General features: G+C 39.6%; 1 protein-coding gene across 19 annotated transcripts in view; it reads right to left on the bottom strand.

Annotated features, from left to right (window-relative positions):
* Positions 1-18,505, bottom strand: part of PCDH15 (protocadherin related 15) — a 1,244,966-nt gene that overhangs the window by 562,510 nt on the left and 663,951 nt on the right. The window contains exon 1 of one of the 19 annotated variants that reach the window (XM_045437163.1): positions 12,578-12,681. The exons of the other annotated variants lie outside the window; for them this stretch is intronic. Within the exon in view, the coding sequence (XP_045293119.1) occupies positions 12,578-12,647 (70 nt within the window). The 5' untranslated portion in view covers positions 12,648-12,681. Of the gene's footprint in view, positions 1-12,577; positions 12,682-18,505 lie in introns of those variants that run through there. 19 annotated transcript variants of the gene reach the window in all.

The following is an 18,505-nucleotide window of genomic DNA, read 5'->3' as shown; positions in this document are numbered from 1 at the left end:
TCAGGAAGAGCTAACAGTTATAAATATCTATGCACCAAATACGGGAGCCCCCAAATATATAAAACAATTACTCATAAACATAAGCAACCTTATTGATAAGAATGTGGTAACTGCAGGGGACTTTAACACTCCACTTACAGAAATGGATAGATCATCTAGACACATGGTCAATAAAGAAACAAGGAGGACCCTGAATGACACATTGGATCAGGTGGACTTGACAGATCTATTTAGAACTCTGCATCCCAAAGCAACAGAATATACTTTCTTCTTGAGTGCACATGGAACATTCTCCAAGATAGATCATATACTGGGTCACAAAACAACCCTTCATAAGTATACAAGAATTGAAATTATACCATGCATACTTTCAGACCACAATGCTATGAAGCTTGAAATCAACCACAGGAAAAACTCTGGAAAACCTCCAAAAGCATGGACATTAAAGAACACCCTACTAAAGAATGAATGGGTCAACCAGACAATTAGAGAAGAAATTAAAAAATATATGGAAACAAATGAAAATGAAAATACAACAATCCAAACGCTTTGGGATGCAGCGAAGGCAGTCCTGAGAGGAAAATACATTGCAATCCAGGCCTATCTCAAGAAACAAGAAAAATCCCAAATACAAAATCTAACACACACCTAAAGGAAATAGAAGCAGAACAGCAAAGACACCCTAAACCGAGCAGAAGAAGAGAAATAATAAAGATCAGAGCAGAAATAAACAATATAGAATCGAAAAAAAACTGTAGAGCAGATCAACGAAACCAAGAGTTGGTTTTTTGAAAAAATAAACAAAATTGATAAACCTCTAGCCAGGCTTCTCAAAAAGAAAAGGGAGATGACCCAAATAGATAAAATCATGAATGAAAATGGAATTATTACAACCAATCCCTCAGAGATACGAACAATTATCAGGGAATACTATGAAAAATTATATGCCAACAAATTGGACAACCTGGAAGAAATGGACAAATTCCTAAACACCCACACTCTTCCAAAACTCAATCAGGAGGAAATAGAAAGCTTGAACAGGCCCATAACCAGCGAAGAAATTGAATCGGTTATCAAAAATCTCCCAACAAATAAGAGTCCAGGACCAGATGGCTTCCCAGGGGACTTCTACCAGACATTTAAAGCAGAGTTAATACCTATCCTTCTCACGCTATTCCAAGAAATAGAAAGGGAAGGAAAACTTCCAGACTCATTCTATGAAGCCAGTATTACTTTCATTCCCAAACCAGACAGAGACCCAGTAAAAAAAGAGAATTACAGGCCAATATCCCTGATGAATATGGATGCAAACATTCCCAATAAGATACTAGCAAATTAAATTCAACAGCATATAAAAAGAATTATTCACCATGATCAAATGGGATTCATTCCTGGGATGCAGGACTGGTTCAACATTCGCAAATCAATCAACATGATGCATCACATTAATAAAAGAAAAGATAAGAACCATATGATCCTGTCAATCAATGGAGAAAAGGCCTTTGACAAAATCCAGCACCCGTTCTTAATAAAAACCCTTGAGAAAGTCGGGATAGAAGGAACATACTTAAACATCATAAAAGCCATCTATGAAAAGCCCACAGCTAACATCATCCTCAATGGGGAAAAACTGAGAGCTTTTTCCCTGAGATCAGGAACACGACAGGGATGCCCAATCTCACTGCTGTTGTTTAACATAGTGTTGGAAGTTCTAGCATCAGCAATAAGACAACAAAAGGAAATGAAAGCATCAAAATTGGCAAAGATGAAGTCAAGCTTTCACTTTTTGCAGATGACATGATACTATACATGGAAAATCCCATAGACTCCACCAAAAGTCTGCTACAACTGATACATGAATTTAGCAAAGTTGCAGTATACAAAATCAATGTACAGAAATCAGTTGCATTCTTATACATTAACAATGAAGCAACAGAAAGACAAATAAAGAAACTGATCCCATTCACAATGGCACCAAGAAGCATAAAATACCTAGGAATAAATCTAACCAAAGATGTAAAAGATCTGTATGCTGAAAACTATAGAAAGCTTATGAAGGAAATTGAAGAAGATATAAAGAAATGGAAAGACATTCCCTGCTCACGGGTTGGAAGAATAAATATTGTCAAAATGTCAATACTACCCAAAGCTATCTACACATTCAATGCAATCCTAATCAAAATCGCACCAGCATTCTTCTCAAAACTAGAACAAGCAATCCTAAAATTCCTTTGGAACCACAAAAGGCCCCAAATAGCCAAAGTAATTTTGAAGAAGAAGACCAAAGCAGGAGGCATCACAATCCCAGACATTAGCCTCTACTACAAAGCTGTAATCATCAAGACAGCATGGTATTGGTACAAAAACGGACACATAGACCAATGGAATAGAATAGAAACCCCAGAACTAGACCCACAAATGTATGGCCAACTAATCTTTGACAAAGCAGGAAAGAACATCCAATGGAAAAAAGACAGTCTCTTTAACAAATGGTGCTGGGATAACTGGACAGCAACATGCAGAAGGTTGAAACTAGACCACTTTCTGACACCATTCACAAAAATAAACTCAAAATGGATAAAGGACCTGAGTGTGAGACAGGAAACCATCAAAACCCTAGAGGAGAAAACAGGAAAAGACCTCTTTGACCTCAGCCTTAGCAATCTCTTACTTGACACATCCCCAAAGGCAAGGGAATTAAAAGCAAAATGAATTACGGGACCTTATGAAGATAAAAAGCTTCTGCACAGCAAAGGAAACAACCAACAAAACTAAAAGGCAACCAACGGAATGGGAAAAGATATTTGCAAATGACATATCGGACAAAGGGCTGGTATCCAAATCTATAAAGAGCTCACCAAACTCCACACCCGAAAAACAAATAACCCAGTGAAGAAATGGGAAGAAAACATGAATAGACACTTCTCTAAAGAAGACATCCGGATGGCCAACAGGCACATGAAAAGATGCTCAACGTTGCTCCTCATCCGGGAAATACAAATCAGAACCACACTCAGATATCACCTCACGCCAGTCAGAGTCGCCAAAATGAACAAATCAGGAGACTATAGATGCTGGCGGGGATGTGTAGAAACGGGAACCCTCTTGCACTGTTGGTGGGAATGCAAACTGGTGCAGCCACTCTGGAAAACAGTGTGGAGGTTCCTCAGAAAATTAAAAATAGACCTACCCTATGACCCAGCAATAGCACTGCTAGGAATCTACCCAAGGGATACAGGAGTACTGATGCATAGGGGCACTTGTACCCCAATGTTTATAGCAGCACTCTCAACAATAGCCAAATTATGGAAAGAGCCGAAATGTCCATCAACTGATGAATGGATAAAGAAATTGTGGTTTATATACACAATGGAGTACTCCAGGGCAATGAGAAAGGACGAAATATGGCTCTTTGTAGCAACGTGGATGGAACTGGAGAGTGTGATGCTAAGTGAAATAAGCCATACATAGAAAGACAGATACCATATGTTTTCACCCTTATGTGGATCCTGAGAAACTTAACAGAAACCCATGGGGGAGGGGAAGGAAAAAAAAAAAGAGGTTAGAGTGGGAGAGAGCCAAAGCATGAGAGACTCTTAAAAACTGAGAACAAACTGAGGGTTGATGGGCGGTGGGAGGGAGGGGAGGGTGGGTGATGGGTATTGGGGAGGGCACCTTTTGGGATGAGCACTGGGTGTTGTATGGAAACTAATTTGACAATAAATTTCATATATTGAAAAAAAAAGTAGGTATATTAACACAATAAAAAAACAAAAATTAAAACTATCAATTCTCCAATCCAGTAGGCAATAAATATGAGGCAATATGAACCCTAATTTGACAATAAATGTGCTTTTTTCCTACCAGATAGCTTTCTGATGAAAATTTTGGACAATACATTCTTGTTCCACTAACAGATGTGAATATAGCCCCTTCTGCTATCTTTTTTGTTTACATGAGTTTCATTTTGCTACCCCTAATTATTTCACTACAAATTCACCATCAGTTGATAGTTATAAGATGCTTATATTCCCATCATGTCATATCTGATGTGAATATAAGCAGCATATAAGTCATCCTCAGTTAAGTCAAATGTTTGGTCAATGTGCAATTAGGCTATGAATATGCATCATAAATTAATATTCTGAATACTATGTACTCTTCAGTACCCTTACTAAGGCTGCAGTATGAATCTAATATAATTCGTTATTCTTGCACTGTGAAAATTAATTAAAAATTATTTATTCAACATCAAAGTGTCATTTCCATGACAAAGACTAGATGAAAACAAACAAAATGAACTCAGAGTCCATTTTTCCTGCAGGTATCTGCCAGCAAACAGTCACTGAAAAGAGAGAGAGAGAGAGAGAGAGAGAGAGAGAGAGAGAGAATGTTTCATGCAAATAAAAGTGAGTTGAATTCCTTCACTGGTTTTTATAGAGATCATATATTTTTCATACAGTTTATGGTGAATGTAATGGCTATACACAGAGAACCAGTGTTAATGAGAATTTCTTGCTTACAAGTAGTCATTGATTTTCAATGCAGGACATGTGTACCTGAATCACTCAATAAATAAGAAGTTAAATATATTTAGTCACATTTGTGAAATATAGAAGGAAAACAGTAAAGTTCTTTTAATTCTTGGAGAGATGGGGAGGTATGTCCTAGTTTTCATAGATCCTTTCCCCTGTATTCTATGCTAAAACCTTGCTTTGCATGAAAATAACCTAAAAAAAAAAGAAAATAACAAACTCTGATGGCCACTCCCCCTGAAGATTTTTCTGTGTTGGTGTTAGCATTTCGGAACAATGAAGACTTGAACAACACCTCACAAAGAAACATTGCATATGAACTTCAGAAAAAAATGAGAGATTTGTGGCAAGAAAAATAAGGAAGTCATGGTATCTTCAGTTAAAAAAAGGCATTTTAAGTTAATTATGTTTTCAGTGTTCAAACAAGATTTATAGAACCAAAGTATAGAAGTAGCTTGTAAAAGATAACTTCCTATTCTAACAACCAAGAAAAAATAAGATGCTAAACCGGAGGCTGCTCTTAATAGCAATAAAACACCAAATACCTAAGAATCTATACAAAGAATATGTTTAATACCCATAAATGAATAAATAAAACATGAATGAGAGAGATTAAGTGAATCTAAGAAATGGAGAGATATGCCATATGAATGGATTGAAACCCTGAAAAATGTTAAAATTTTCTAAAATTAATCAATACATTCAATCTATTACCCACAAATATCCCAGTAATTGTGAAGAAATTAAAGAGTGCATTCCAAGATTTGTGTAGGGGCACCTGCGTGGCTCAGTCGGTTGAGCGACCGACTTCGGCTCAGGTTATGATCTAACGGTTTGTGGGTTCTAGCCCCGCATCGGTCTCTGTGCTGACGGCTCAGAGCCTGGAGCCTGCTTCGGATACTGTGTCTCCCTCTCTCTCTGCCCCTCCCCCACTCATGCTCTGTCTCTCTCTGTCTCATAAATAAACATTTTAAAAATTAAAAAAAAATAAAATTTGTATAAAATCTCAAGGTGCCAAGTATGTCTAAGATCAGCTTGAGGGAAGCCAACTACATTGGAAATCTGCTGTGCTAAGTATCAATGTGGATTCTAAAGCTACAGCAATCGAGACTGCACGGCTTGGGGGCAGGGGTTGGCAAATGGTAAACGAGAACAAAATAGAGTTTAGATAGAGACTCACTCATAAGGGATTTGCAATGCTGAGCCACTTCAACCTGGGTATTTAAAATAAATGAAATCTGACTACTACCTCACAAAAGCACAGAATGGATTATAAACATAAATGTGAAAGATAAAAAAGAACACCTCTAGATGATAAGCAAATATTTTCAAGATCTTTGGAGAGGTTGAGAGCTTCCTGAGCATAAAACAAAACCCACTAAACCAAAGAAAAGAATAGAAAAAAATGTACTGCAATAAAATTAAGAATTTATCAAAGGTTGATAATGCCATCAAAAGGCTGCATTATGAAAATAAAAATACCAAACCAGTGTATGGAATGATCCATAACTGAGAAAGTCTTGTGTCCAGAGCATATAAAGAATTAACATTCAATAAGAAAAATGAAAGAATGAAAGAAAAAAAAAACCCACGAAGTTAACAAAATGGGAAAAAGATCTTAATAGACATATCCCACAGGAAGATATTAGAAGGTCGATAAATATATGGAAAGACACTCTGCTCATCTTTTAAATCAGAAAAATGCAAACTAAATTCATAATCATATAATTCAAACACCAGGAAAATGAATAACATTTAAAAGGCTACTTATAGCAAGTACTGACAGGAACGGTCTGCTTATATAACACTAATGAGAGTGTAAATTTGTAAAATTATTATGAGAAACAATTCGGCATTAAGTCCTAGAGCTGAACACAGGCAAATCTGGTGACACATGTATTACATTGCCAGGTATATGTCCCCAACCAAAATGAGTGTCATGTACAGCCAAAGTCACATACAAGAATGTTCATAGCAGCATTATTTATATTTGCCCCAAACTGGACACAGCCATCCTTAGTAGAACGGATACATTCATTTTTATAATCACACAAGGGGATTTATACAGCAAAGAAATGAATGTAGAGTTAAACATAATCTTAGAGCTCAAGAAATCAGGGGGCTGGTTACTTGTGAAGGCAAGAGTAAGCATCTTGGAAGGAATGTGTACAGGGCATTCAGTAATTCCTGAAATTGGCAGTGATTACGAAGTTTTGTACATTTCGTGAAAAGTTACCAAGTATTGTGCATTTCTTTTTATGCAGACTAAAATTCAGTAACTTTTTAAAACTTAAGACAAGTGCGTGTTTGTTTTTTGTTTTTTTTTAAGGAAAACGGTGGGGTGCCTGGGTGTCTCAGTCCATTAAGCATCTGACCCTTGATTTCAGCTCAGGTCCTGGTCTCACGCTTCATGGGTGTGAATCCTGCATCGCACTCCATGCTGATACCGCAGAGCCTGCTTGGTGTTCTCTCTCTCCCCCTGCCCCTTCCCTACACAGACCCACGTGCACGCTCTCTCTCTCTCTCTCTGAAAATAAATAAACATTAAAAAAAATGAATGTCTTTTATCTGCTGTTGCCAAATTACAACAAATTATAGGTGATTTAGTTGAATACATGGTGATAGAATGATATTTGAAATAACACTGCCCTGAACAGAAAGTTATATTTTATACCACAATTATAGGATGAAAAAACAAGTTATGTGGTTAAAGGGGTTAAAAAACTAACAATGTATTTGGATATTGGCTGATAATGAAAGAAGAGGAGAAGAGGAAAATGCATAGGATACAACAAATTTATTTCAGAATGCAACACTGAATTTTTAGGTATGGACCGTTGCCAATGATCATGTAGCCAGCCATTAATTTATTTCCTAATTGCGTCCTTGGGTAAGCCTTGTGCAGTATAGGTGCTTGATACATATTTGCTGACTGAATTTTGCAAGTGATATGCTTCAGTTCAGCCTGAATCCCTTCTTACCCACAAGTGCTGGGGGTCCAGAGTACTTGAAGATCCCACTTACACCTCTGTCCCTGCCTATCGGGGACATTGGTGTGACACAGGCTGTCCTGACAGTGGTCCTGTAAGCAAACATGGGTACTTCTGCGTTCTGTGTGGGAGCATGTGACCTTGGTGAAGCGCATGATTCCAATACACATGATGGATGGTATACATTGCACGGTTTTTACACTGGGAATGGAAGGTTCGTTTAAGAACTAAAATAAATCAAAACCTATTAACAGAATGGAGGAGAAAAAAAATCTCAAACAACATAGAATATTCATTTATCAAAAACAGACACTGTCACTATTAAAAAATTCGGCACCTAGGAGGAAGGTAACTTCCTCAATCTGATGAGCAACATGTAAAAAACAAAACAAAGCCACAACTAACACCCGCAAGGTGACAACAGCCTCCAGCCTTGTCTTCCCACTCCCAGCGCCAACAGGCAGAGGACAGAAGACATTGGATTTAAGGAGGAACAAATGGCTCCTGTTTATAGCAGCATGATTGTGCATATGCCAAATCTTACCAAATCATCAAAGTAACTACTAGAACTTATAAGGAAGCTACACGTGGTCTCAGGTCACAAGGTAAATGCTCAAACATAGATGATGAGGAAAATCTTATAAACAGAAAAAATAGAAAATTAACGTCCAAAAAGATGTCATTGACAACGTCACGCAATGCACAGGAAACCTAGGAGCACATTTAACAGAAGAACGATACAACCTCAGCCCTGGGAATACCCAAATGTGGCTGAAATAAAGTAATGAAAATCTATGCAAATAGGGAGATATGCCGTGTTCATAGTTTGGAAAAATCAGTATTCTTAAGATGGCAGTTTAACCCACGTATTTATAGATTCAATGAAATCTCAATTATAATCTCAGCCAAATTTTATAGAAATTAATAATCTGACTTAAAAATCTTCATGAGGACACAAATGACCTAGAATAGACAAAACAGTCTTGGCAAGGACGACTAAAACTAGAGGCCTTGCAGTATCTGACTTTAATGAGGACCATAAAGGGACAGAAATAAGGAGAGATTGGCAAAAGGTAGACAAATCACTTGAACAGGCTAGATCAAGGATTGCCCAAATTTGTGAAGGGCCAAATATTAAATATTTTAGGCTCTGTGGGCCTAAAATAGGAGATATCTGTTACTGCTTCTTCTTCTTTTTTTTTTTTTTTTTTTTTTTGATAACACTTTAAATATGTATCCACTGCTGTTAGTTTGAGGCCATGAGTCATAGTTTGGCAATGCCTGGAAGAGAGCCAAGAAGAAGACCCTCAGTTGCCTTTCCAACAATACTTCAAAGGAATTTATTCAGTGGAGCAAAGGCAATCTTTTCAGTGAATGGCTGGAGCAGCGGGGTCTCCGTAAGAAAAACAAAATTTAACCTCAATCCCTACCTCCTGCTGAACACAAAAATTCATGTAAGAAGGATCAAGGTCTAAGTGTAAAAGTCAAAACTACAAGGCATTTAGAGGAAAACAGAGGAAAGTATCTTCATAGCCTGAATTGAGACAACAATTTTAAGGCAGGACACGTTAGCAACAATCATTAAAAAAAATTTAGACTTTTCTCAAAATTTAAAATTTTGTTTTTCAAACGACATCTCTACATAAACCATATACTGGAAGGAAATAATTGCAAAACTTGTATCTAACAAAAAACTTGTATCTGGAATAAAGATACAACCAAACAATATGAAAAGAACTTTGTAAACGGGCCAAAGATTTGAAAGAGATTTCATGAAGGAAGACGTGTGAGTGGCTAATAACCATATGAAGTGATTGATACCCAATGATATGAAATTCTTAAAGAGGCAAAATTAATCTATAGTGATTGAAAGGGAATCAGTGGTTACCTGGGGAGGGGTGTGGGGATGACAGCAAAGGGCTGGTGGGAACTCCTGAGAGGAACACTGATGTTCTAGATCTTAATCATGCTGTAGTTACACGGTTGTATATAATGGTCAAAATTGTGTAATTAACGCTTGTGCATTTCAATGTAGTAAATCTAAGTTCAAATCGCCATTATCATAATAATCACATGGGAGGTGGGAAAAAGGTGAAGATACAGTTGAAAAAAATAGCAGAACTTTGGTCACTCTCGAAGCCAGGTAATGAGCTGATGGGGGTTCGTCATGGCATTCGATTCACATTGCATAGACACTATTCAGGGTTGTAAGACTCCTTGAGTGAAAAGTATTTTGTTACATCATTTTTCTAGAACGCTGGGTCTTTCCAACTTCTCACCTTACTAAAAAGATTTACAAAGGTGATTTATCTTACAGAAAAATAAGACTACAGTTATCCACTTGCGTCACTGATGGTAACGAGTGATCCAGGATTATATTTTTCTTTCCTGAGCCCTTAAATTAGCTTCCAAGCTTTTGAAATTTCATTATTGTATTGTATTGTATTGTATTGTATTGTATTGTATTGTATTGTAATTGATTGATTTCTACAAAAGAAAAGGAGCCAAGGGGCAAAGAAAACAGAAAGCTTACTTCCTGAATGACAACTCTGAGCAGCACCTCTCAGTATATTTAAGAACATAACTATGCTAAAACTAACTCGTGCACGCTTGTTTTCTTTACATATGGACATGCACCATGTAGAGGTTTTAGTGATGTTTACAAGATGATGATATTCTTCCACCACAGCGACAATTCCTCTCTTAAAAGTATTATCATAGGAGCGCCTGGGTGGCTCCATCAGAGTTAAACGTCTGACTCTTGATTTCCGCTCAGGTTGTGATCTCATGTTTGCTAGATCCAGCCCTGTGTCAGGCTCCGTGCTGACAGCGCGGCGCCTGCTTGGGATTTTCTCCCTCCCTCTCTGTCTGCCCCTCCCCTGCTTGCATGCTCTTTCAAAATAAGGAAATAAACATTAAAAGAGTACTACCATAGAGATGAGCATTGACTAATGTCTACATATAGAGTGACAAGGAGATGATACCATTTCTTTAAAGTATGTGCTGGTATCATGGATGTAACAACAAAGCTTATGCATTGCACATTAATAATTTGCCTAATGAATATCACAGTCCAGGTGGTTTTGAAAAGGAAGTCTGTTATTTTCACAAAGGCTAACACACTGTTGCATGTCACCTGGAGTGTACTTACATCACATAGAAGAGACAGAGGCCAGCCAGTGACAGCTGGAGCTCATGCTGCAGCTAAGCTCACCTGGTCCTTATTCCAGCCGCCTTCTCTCGCATGTTCCTGAAATGCATACGCTGAGAAGCTAAAAACTGTACTTAAAAGACTGAGTTGTAGCTCGGATTCTGAGCGTGGTGAGGCTACTCTGACAACATGCTTCTTGCCCGAGACATTGTTCAGAAGGGATTATAAGAGGAAAAGCAGGTGACAGGCACGTGTGTCTGCAGGTCTGGATCACAGCAGAAATGTGCGCTTGTGCAGTTAGCAACTGTGGAGGCAGCCTTCTGACTTCCGGATTTCGAATCATCAAGGCGGAAGTTCCTACGGCAGTCCTGTTATGTTGTAATTTTGTAACTTGCTTCTGAAAGGTCAAAGCAGAGTCGGCCTCTTCTGCCCTTCCAATATGTGAGCTATTTATATCACTCAACAAGCCGTAGCCAGAATGGCTTCTGTTTTTTCCTAACCGAGGTCCCTGGAAGGACCAACATGACAGATTTCACACAAAATCATTCTAGCAACTAGAGGTGGAAGCTCTCTCCCAAGGAACATGTGATACGGAACAGAGTCAGTAATCCTGGCAACGCACCTGATTTCAGGAGTAGCTGGCCCCCGCTGGGGACATGAGCAGCCTCATACTCGAAATACTCTGATATTTATGGCTACCACCACTTACAACATGTTTGACTGCTTTTTTAGTCTTCCTGAAACCATCGCCCATCTCGTACCCAGTTTCACACACGCCTGTGGGAATCCCACAAGTATAACCATCCCGCATAAAGGCATCTATCAAAATAGAACGTAGACACAATCCCCACTGTTGAGCAGGGAAGAGAAGAGGGATGGGTTAATAATAAGGGCGTAAAGTGTGCTGCCTCTGAAAGCCTGGGAAGGAATGGGTGTGAAGAAGAGATCTCTACCTGCATATCCAGGTATGTTTGCCTATATGTGCACGATCCTGAGGGGAAAATTGGTCTCGTCTTTCCATTTGATTGCTTAAAGCACAGCACAGCTCCCTGACTTACCTTTCTTCACAAAGCAAGTCGGGATGCAGAATGATCATGGCTTTGAATTTGGCCATGACTTTTCATTTATCTCTTTTAGGCTTTGCTTGACTGTGCAGCTCTGGGAGCTAGCGTTCAAAGGCAATCATGTGTTCAAAGAAAATACTTAGCTGGGAATATTCGATGCATTTAATAATTCTTGTACGTATTATAAAAGCTTTTGAAATGCTAGCATTTATGTAAATAATTGCACAGAAACACCTTTCTTTTGGAATAAATTACTCAGAGTCCTGTTTTATCTATTTCCACATAGTCTGTTCACTTCTTGAAGAAACTCACCATCTACAAAATTTCTGAGGAAAACGGAAGCAGGAAGCCTCCTGAAGATACAATAATATGATTACCTTTACTTCAAACCCTGAAGGCAGGCCCCTGCAAGTGAGGCTAAAATGTAAATTTTAGTGAGGATTCTATTAGAAATGCAAAGGCAACAGAGACTTTCAGAAGTGACAGTCCCACTGTGAGCCAAAGAGAGAAAATAATGAGTCTGGCGGCGCTGGCGCTGTAGAAGCGAGGGTCTCATTTGCTGGGCTCTGCAGGCTTCAATTACAGAAAGAGCCGGAGTAGTGCTGTTCTACATACATGTGGTAGAACTTACAGAGAAATGGTATACAGGGTCCAAGAGCACGTGTGTGTGTGCACATGTGTGTGTGTGGATGTACGTGCACTATGGAAAACTCTGGAAGTTACTCAAAGGATCCAGGTTGATCCATGCTGTCTGCACAGGTAGTGGGGCATTAATAATAGAATATTTAACCACAGGCATGCCTGTATTCCAATACATACAGGGCCCATTACACTTACAAACTGATGAACTAGGCTTTATCTTCTGGCAGATTTGAAACACCAGTTTCCACTGTACGTGCAGAATCATTTTACTCACACAATCAAAACTGAAAGAGATACAAGGGACAACTGTAGTATCACTGATCTTTTAAAAACCAATAAGAAGACCAAGCTGTAGATCATGTTTTAGAAAGTATTGAGCCTTTAAGATTTAGCATCAGACTGCTGGCTTTGACTCACAGCCCTATCATTCACTAATAATGTGATCCTGGGAAGGCTACTTAAACTCTCTACCCATGGTGTCCAGATTTATACACTGGAAATCATATCATAGCTACAGGTTTGTCTCCTGTACTGTGTCTGGAATAACACCTGGTAAGTGCTGGCTGTTGCTGCCATAATGGCCAGAGCATTTCTGGATAACTACTAATACTCTTCATACAACACTAGGCAGTCGGTGTGTTGATTACAAGAACTGTGTCTTATTCACTTCTGGATTCCCAGCATCTGAGAACATGCCTGTCACACAGCGCTCACACCAGAAGCTTAGCTGAATGGATAAGACTCACCAGAGAGACCAATATTGAGTCCATCATGGTCATATCCTCAGTTTACCCTCATTCCTTTGACTCGATTATTTGTCTTGCTCTCTGACTTCTACTTCAGCTAACGGCAATAAGGGAGTTGGCTCCATTGGCTGGTAGCAATGTGGGGCTGAATCTGCTGTTGGTTTTCCATTTGCACTTCAGTGAGGGATAGCAGGGGAATACACCACACTGGCCATTCGACTCTTCGGGGCCAAAACTTTTGCTTATTCCCCTTTAATAGTGACCTGGGGGCATGATGGAAGCGCATGAAGAAAAGCTCTCAGGAGGTGAGCAGAAGAGTAGGTTTGGGGATGAAGGCAAATGGCTGGTAAAGGAGACAGGAGCTCAGAACAGAGGGAGGCTGGGAACCAAAGAACAAAAGTAAGTGTCATGGTTGGTTATCTGTTTGTCCAAGATGAGTTCCTTCTGGGTCCCAGGTTACCCAGTCTCTGATGCACTCAAACGCAGAACTCTACAATGTAAGTATTACTGGAGCCTATTATTGGAAAACCTACATTTATCAAGGCACTTTACCTGGATCTAGAACTCTAGACATATATAACACACATATAATACACACACATGTATGTGCTTCTGTGTGGGTGCATGTACACATACATATAATATGCATGCACGTGCATCCACGTGGGTACATGTACATACTCAAACGTGTGTGCTTCATGTGGGTGTATGTACACACATAATATGTACACGTGTACTACTGTGTGGACACATGTACACAGACATGCAACATGCATGCATGTATTTCCGTGTGGGTTTATGTACACACATAATATGCATACATGTACTACTCCGTGGGTACACATACACATACATACACTATGCATGCATGTACTTTCATGTGGATGTATGTACATACGCAAACACAATATACACATGAGTGTACCTCTGTGTGAGTACACACACACACACACATTCACAACTGAAGTCCAACTCCAACCTTTTCAGAAAGCAGACTTTGTTCAGCACACAGATGTCTCCCAAACTCTTCTCCGTGTCTCCCCAATATAAAGTCAACAACTGTAAGTGCTACTCCACTTCTAATTCCTTCATTCGCTTTTGTTTCTACTTCTGGGCCCTTACATGGGGCAAACAGGACTGATACAAGAACTCTCTTAACTAGACTCATTGTTTTTTGGTTAAATTTATTTATTTTTTGAGAGCGAGAGAGAGTGTGAGGGGCAGAAAGACACAGAGAGTGGATTCCAAGCAGATTCTGTGCTTTCAGTGCAGAGTCTGATGTGGGGCTCGAACCCATAAACCCTGAGATTATGACCCGAGCCAAAATCAAGAGTTGGATGCTTAACTGACTGAGCCACCCAGTGGACCCTAGACTCATTGTTTTACTTGGTCAAACTCTGTTTACTTTGCTCAACTCAACCCTGAGAGTTCAAAAATTTAAGTACAAATTCCTGTTCTACATTGTAAAAGTGTTACCCCAAATACCTTGCCAAATTCCTGATTCCAGATATTCTGTTCAGTAGTGTGTTTCTCTCTTCTAATTCAATGAATTTGCCTTCCAATAAATACTACCCAACACTGTACAGTTATCTGTCCCCAACCATCCATTCCCTTTAAGTAGAATTTGACTAAACATGCTTTATCCTGCTGGGGATAATCAGTAGAAGTGGCAATTGGGGGATGAATAAAGAAAAAAAATAGTAAAAGCAGATGGCAGGAGCAGAAGTGAAGTTTTCACCACAAAGCCCTGGAAGAGGAAAAGGAATGTGAGGTAAAGTAAATGCAGAAGAGCCCTCCTGCAGCTGTTAGGAGGCAGAGAGCAAAGGTGTGTTCAGGAGGTACAAAGAATCTGGCTCTTTGAAGTTATTTCTCTAGGAACCTAAGGGAATGACAGGTGCAAGTAAACCACCCTGAGTGAGAAAATAAAAGGCAGTGAATAGACTGTCATCAGAAGGCATAAACTCAATGTGCATATTGTTGAGATGGAAATCTTGAGAAGTTTCTAGCAAACAACAGGTGATGGGTATACAGAATACTATTTGCAGAAAAGGTGTAAAATTAAGACAGGTACAGCATTCCTGTCATGTTTTATTTACTTAATAGGTTGCCCATCATAACACTTTATTTCTGAAAAAGACAAAACTAAAAAAAAAGGGTTCTTCATAAAACAGCCTCCTGTCATGGGATGTCTACTCTCTGAGAGGTACCAAAGGGATTTCACGTAAGCTGCAGCCTCCGGGGGGCTTGGCCAGGAGATCTGGAGGAAGAATGCCTCTGGCAGAGGGCAGAGCTAGTATAAAAATACTGCTGTGGGAATGCAAACTGGTGCAGCCACCCTGGAAAAGAGTATGCAGGTTCCTCAAAACAGATCTACCCTACTATCCAGACACCGCACTATTAGGTATTTATCCAAAGGACACGGGTATGCTGTTTTGAAGGGGCACATGCACCCCAATGTTTATAGCAGCACTATCATTAATAGCCAAAGTATGAAGAGACCAAATGTCCATTGATGGATGAATGGATAAAGATGTGGTATACATATACAATGGAGTGTTACTCGGCAATCAAAAAGAATGAAATCTTGCCATTTGTAACTATGTGGATAGAACTGGAGGCTTGGTATGCTAAGTTAGAGAATGAAATATATGATTTCATTCATATGTGGAATTTAAGAAACGCAACAGATGAACATAGGGGAAGGGAAGGAAAAATAAGATAAAAACAGAGAGGGAGACAAACCATAGAGACTCTTAAACGCAGAGAGAGAAAAAAACTGAGGGTTGCTGGCAGAGAGGTGTGGGATACACAAACTGGGTGATGGGCATTAAGGAGGGCACTTGTTGGGATGAACACTGGGTGTTACATGTAAGTGATGAATCACTGGGTTCTACTCCTGAAACTATTATTACACTATATGTTAACTAACTTGAATTAAGTAGAAGAAGCCAAACCACACCAACAAAAACAAACAAAGAAACGTTGATCTAAAAAAAAGTCCTAAGAAAAGAAGTAGCCCAAGACATTTGAGGAACAGCAAAAAAGAGGCCATTTTGCTGGAGAAGAGTGAACCAGTAGAGTTGAAGTGACGGGGTTGGAGGAATGGGCATCCTGAGTGAGTGAATGAGCTCCTGAGTGACCCAGCACAGGAGAGGGGTGCAGGGGTCAGACTTGGGTCCCGCAGAGCCCACTCTGCCTGCGTGTGGAGAACAGAAGCAAAGGAGTAGGCATGCGAGCCGAGAGAGGCAGTAAGAGGGCACCACGTGCCCATCAGCAGGGAACGATGCTGGCCTGCATCCCAGTGGCCATGGCAGGTGGAGGGTGGAGGCCCATCTCAGAAGAGGGCACCGGCTTTCCTAACATGCTCAGCACCGGCAGAAACCAGTGCACTTTTCCTAATAGAGATTATACACAGAAATATTTTCTTAAGGTTTTTTATTTATTTTTAAGAGTGTGCGCATGAGAGAGAGAGCAAGAGAGAGTACGCACAACAGAGAAGGGGCAGAGAGAGGGAGACAGAAAACCCCAAGGAGGCTCTGTGCCATCAGCACAGAACCAGATGTGGGGCTTGAACCCATGAACGGTGAGATCATGATCTGAGCCGAAATCGAAAGTCGTGCGGTTAACTGAATGAGCCACCCAGGGGCCCCCGTGTATAAATATTTTCAAATGGACACTGCTCACATATCACCAGTGGGACACAAGTGTGCCAATACAGAATGGCGTAGATATGATCGTGGGTAGGCCTGGGATTTAATGGGCTTCTGCTCTGGACGTGGAACGTCATAAAATGTGAAGCACCTTGCTTCTCATGCTGCGTTATTACTGTACCCTGTAGTTAACTTTCTGCCATTGCAGTTAGTGCCTCACTGAATAATGGTGTTGTCTATTATTAAATATTACATCTGTAGGAATTATCATTGAAGCATTGAACACCAGCATCGCATGAAAAAAAAATAATGTTCTTGTTTTTACTTAAAAAATTCAGAATGCTATTCCAAAAATGATAAGCTAAAATATGAGACGATTTCAATTGGATGAAACCATAAATGAAATATTTTTTAACAAGTCTCTGACTGTAGCTTTTCAATAACATGAAATCAATATTTGGATTCTGACTAGAGTTTGCCTCTGAAAATTATAATACAAAAAATAGCTACTATTATCATTTAGGCATTAGTGTATATTAAAACACTAGAGTATATAAAATAAATTCCATTTACTATTGAACTTTCACATGGATGTTATAAAATAAAAATAGTGAGCATATATTCCAATAAAGTACAAAGGAGTAAAATGTTAGGCTCTTAGTGTAAAATGTCTTATAAACACACCTACTTATACCTTTGACCTAAACAATTAAAGCTTTAATGATTTCAGCTAGAGGCTATATTTTCTTTTTGTTTAAGTTGATTTATTTATTTTGAGAGAGAGAGTAAGACAGAGACACAGAGAGAGAGAGAGAGAGAGAGAGAGAAGGGGGACAGAGAGAGAGCGAGAGAGAGAGAGATTGACAGAGAGAGAGAGAGAGAATTCCAAGCAGGCTCTGTGCTGTCAGCACAGAGCTCAACATGGGGATCAAACTCATGAAATGTGAGATCATGACCTGAGCTGAAGTCAAGAGTCAGATGTTCATTCAACCTACTGAACCACACAAACACTCTTATCTTTTCTTTTTTAATTTTATTATTCAGGGTCCCCCTCTCTTTCTGCCCCTCCCCTGCTCACTCTCTCACTTGTTCTCTCTCAAAATTAATGAATAAACTTTAAAAAATCTGATTATTCATAAATCTGAGTTAACACAGATTTGGGAATGACCAACGAATGAGTTATCTTTTCACTAAAAAACCCACAAAACAGTTTTGCAGATAAAGCCTAGCGCACCTGTGGTGGGGCCCCGCACACTGCATAAAGCTCCTCTTTTCTGAGAAGCTCCTAGAATCATGAGTTCTTCTGTAGCTCCAGATTTGTAGATGTACTTCTCTTATGGTTGCAAGAGTGTGGAGAGAAGTGAAGGGAGACAACACGCAGAATGCGACTCCTGTCACCAGACTGGCTAAGAGCAGGATTCTGGGGCCAGGCTGCCTGGCATGACCCACAGGTCCATCATGGGCTAGCTATGTCCTCCTCAGCATGTTGCCTCTTCTGTGTCTCAATCTGCACGTCTGTAACATGAGCATGACAGTGTGACCTAATTTGTACCGTCGCGAGCATGCACTGAGCTAGTGCATGTGACGTTCTCAGAAGGACACCTGGTAAATGTCCAGTAAAATACTGTTTACTGTCGATTACACGTGTCACGTCACACACATTATCGGTTAAGGAAGTAGAGACAATTTAGAGCATGGCTCACCAGCAGTGGCATTCTTGGCTTTTG

Source organism: Leopardus geoffroyi, chromosome D2, assembly GCF_018350155.1.
Source record: "Leopardus geoffroyi isolate Oge1 chromosome D2, O.geoffroyi_Oge1_pat1.0, whole genome shotgun sequence".
In the NCBI taxonomy this organism is placed as follows: Eukaryota; Metazoa; Chordata; class Mammalia; order Carnivora; family Felidae; genus Leopardus; species Leopardus geoffroyi.
This window is presented reverse-complemented; position numbering and strand designations above follow the sequence as displayed.